The sequence below is a fragment of the Ammodytes marinus genome (genome assembly GCF_949987685.1).
Source record: "Ammodytes marinus genome assembly, chromosome: 16".
In the NCBI taxonomy this organism is placed as follows: Eukaryota; Metazoa; Chordata; class Actinopteri; order Uranoscopiformes; family Ammodytidae; genus Ammodytes; species Ammodytes marinus.
Window position 1 is genome coordinate 5,028,027 of NC_137220.1, and position 2,500 is coordinate 5,030,526.

A 2,500-nucleotide genomic window follows, 5' to 3' on the forward strand; every position below is an offset into this window, starting at 1 on the left:
GTTTAATTGTTTTATGCTGTAAATGAGTTTTTTTTTTTTTTTTTTAACCTTTATTTCTACAGGTAAATCCCATTGAGACCGAAGACTCTTTTGCAAGGGAGACCTGTTTTCCTTTCCCACGTTACCAATCACACACACATTCGTGGCATTCGACATTCACTCGAGGCAAGGTGGGTGAAGTGTCTTGCCCAAGGACACAACAACCTTGACACAAGTGGCAGGGCGGGGATCGAACCTCCAACCCTTTGATCATCGGCCAACCCGCTCTACCACCTGAGCCACAGTCGAGTTACGCTATGTGCTGTTTATGTCAGTGGTAAAGTCAAACCAATCGCTCACCTTGGCCGCCCAGTTCACCAGCCAGGTGGGAATGTTACCGCCCGGGTTGTCGAAGTAATTCAGGAAAACTGGAGAAAAAAGAACAAGATTTTTTTTTTTTTTTTTTTTTTTTTAAAGGTGCAGTGTGTAATATGACATCATCAAGAAAGTTCTACAAAGTTCTAGAATGCAACGCTCCCTGGGTAACCCCAACCCTTTCGAATAATAACAGAAGCTACAGTCCTTTACCCTGTGTGTGTGTGAGTGAGTGAGTGAGTGAGTGAGTGAGTGAGTGAGTGAGTGAGTGAGTGAGTGAGTGAGTGAGTGAGTGAGTGAGTGAACTGTATATATGTGTGTGTGTGTGTGTGTGTGTGTGTGAGTGAGTGTGTGTGTGTGTGTGTGTGAGTGAGTGAGTGAGTGAGTGAGTGAGTGAGTGAGTGAGTGAGTGTACTGTATATATGTGTGTGTGTGTATTACCTTTAGTCCCATTGGCTCCATCGCTCTCCATGGCAACACTCTGCTTGTAGTCCTTTACTCTGAGCACTCCACTCTTCTCATCACAGAGCGACTCAGAAGAACTACGAGCCAGAATCACCCAGATCTTCCTCCCCTCCACCGCCAGGTCTCTGCGCTCTCGCATGTACACATACTGAGGGACAGGGAGGGTTAGGGAAGACTGTTTGGGAACATTTTTGCATTTATTTGAGGTTATTTAGCAGGTTTTTATACGATTTTTGTTAAAGAAAATGGAGAAAAAATTCCATAAAAGCAACAGTTTGAAACAAGCAACGCAACTTTGGGAAAGATTGGTGGCGAACAGAGGAGTTTTTTTTAAGTTTAATTTCTTTTTTGCAATTATTTCTGGTATTTTTGTGTTTTTTTAGCATCAAAAAAAGTGACAAAGAAGCTACAGACTACTACTGTCTACTGTCTACTACTAGCAACATATTACTGTCTCTGTAACTGTTTCTACACGCTATTACAAAGTATCTGCGCTATCTCATCTACACATACTGAGAGGGAGGGACATTAGCATTAGCATTAGCACAAGACTGTTTGGGACATTAGCATTTTTTTGTGTTTCCCTTATACTACTTTTTGTACTATATAATAAATATTTTTATATTTTTATTTTTATTTTTTTGTATATTTTTATTTTTATTTTTTTACTATGGAAAAGGGGTAGGATTAAATAAGTGTATACTTCTTCCTGCTCCTTTTCGGGCATGTCACATCAATACAGATAATTTTTTTTCTTTTTTTTTCTTTTTGTGATTTCTTTTAAACATAAATTTTGTTTGTTGTATTTTTGTGCTTTTCATTTAGTTTTGTATTGTTTTTGATATGTCTGAAATAAAAAATAAAATAAATAAATAAAAAAAATAGTGTTTGTGATATAAAACAACAACAAAAAGTTTAAAAAAAATTACAAATAAAGGAAAAACTAAATGAGAAAGAAATTAAATATAAAACAAAACAAAGACAAAAATATGACCAATAAACGACAAAACTTCTGTTTTTATAACACTACTAATGTCTATTACTGTCTCCAAACACTATTACAAAGTATCTATCTCTCCTTCGTGTACGCATACTGAGGATTGGCCTGTTTGGTAATATTATAAACCCTTTGGGGGAAAATGTTTTAGTTAATTGTGTTTTAATCTGAAATGTATAACTACAGCTGTGTGTATTGACTCATGGTACCTATTAATTGTATTATTCACTGTATCTCTATCACTGCATTTATTGTATTTAGTATCTTTGATTGTATTTTAAAGCCTGACCCAGGGACAAAGACTGCAAATTAGCTGAAGCTAGACGTCTTATATGCATCACATTTTCCCATTTTTTTGTGGCAATGTTGTATGTATTGTCCCTGTCAATTAAACATTTAAAAAAATAATAATAATAATAATAAAAAAAGAGATGTAGTTTTCATACCGTCAAGTAAATAATCAATGTATTTTTACCATATTTTGACCTTTTTTTTCTCTTTTACGTTCAAAAAACATCTTGTGATTCCAACATTTCTTTGTCCTTGAGACTGTTTAAGGATACGTCCCTGTTCGACAGAGGAAAGGGGTATTTCACCTCCCAGTAGATCGCATTCTGTCCACTGAAGTCTTTCTCATACAGCTCTGGATAGGGAATACAACACAACACAAAATATTCAATAAAA

At 35.8% G+C, this 2,500-nt stretch overlaps 1 protein-coding gene across 1 annotated transcript in view; it reads right to left on the reverse strand.

The window, feature by feature from the left end:
- Nucleotides 1–2,500, reverse strand: part of pctp (phosphatidylcholine transfer protein) — a 12,774-nt gene that overhangs the window by 5,017 nt on the left and 5,257 nt on the right. The window contains exons 3-5 of the mRNA XM_080043146.1: nt 2,380–2,459; nt 796–967; nt 340–407 (exon numbers count right to left, since the gene is read on the reverse strand). Coding sequence (XP_079899272.1) covers nt 340–407; nt 796–967; nt 2,380–2,459 — 320 coding nt within the window. The remainder of the gene's footprint in view (nt 1–339; nt 408–795; nt 968–2,379; nt 2,460–2,500) is intronic.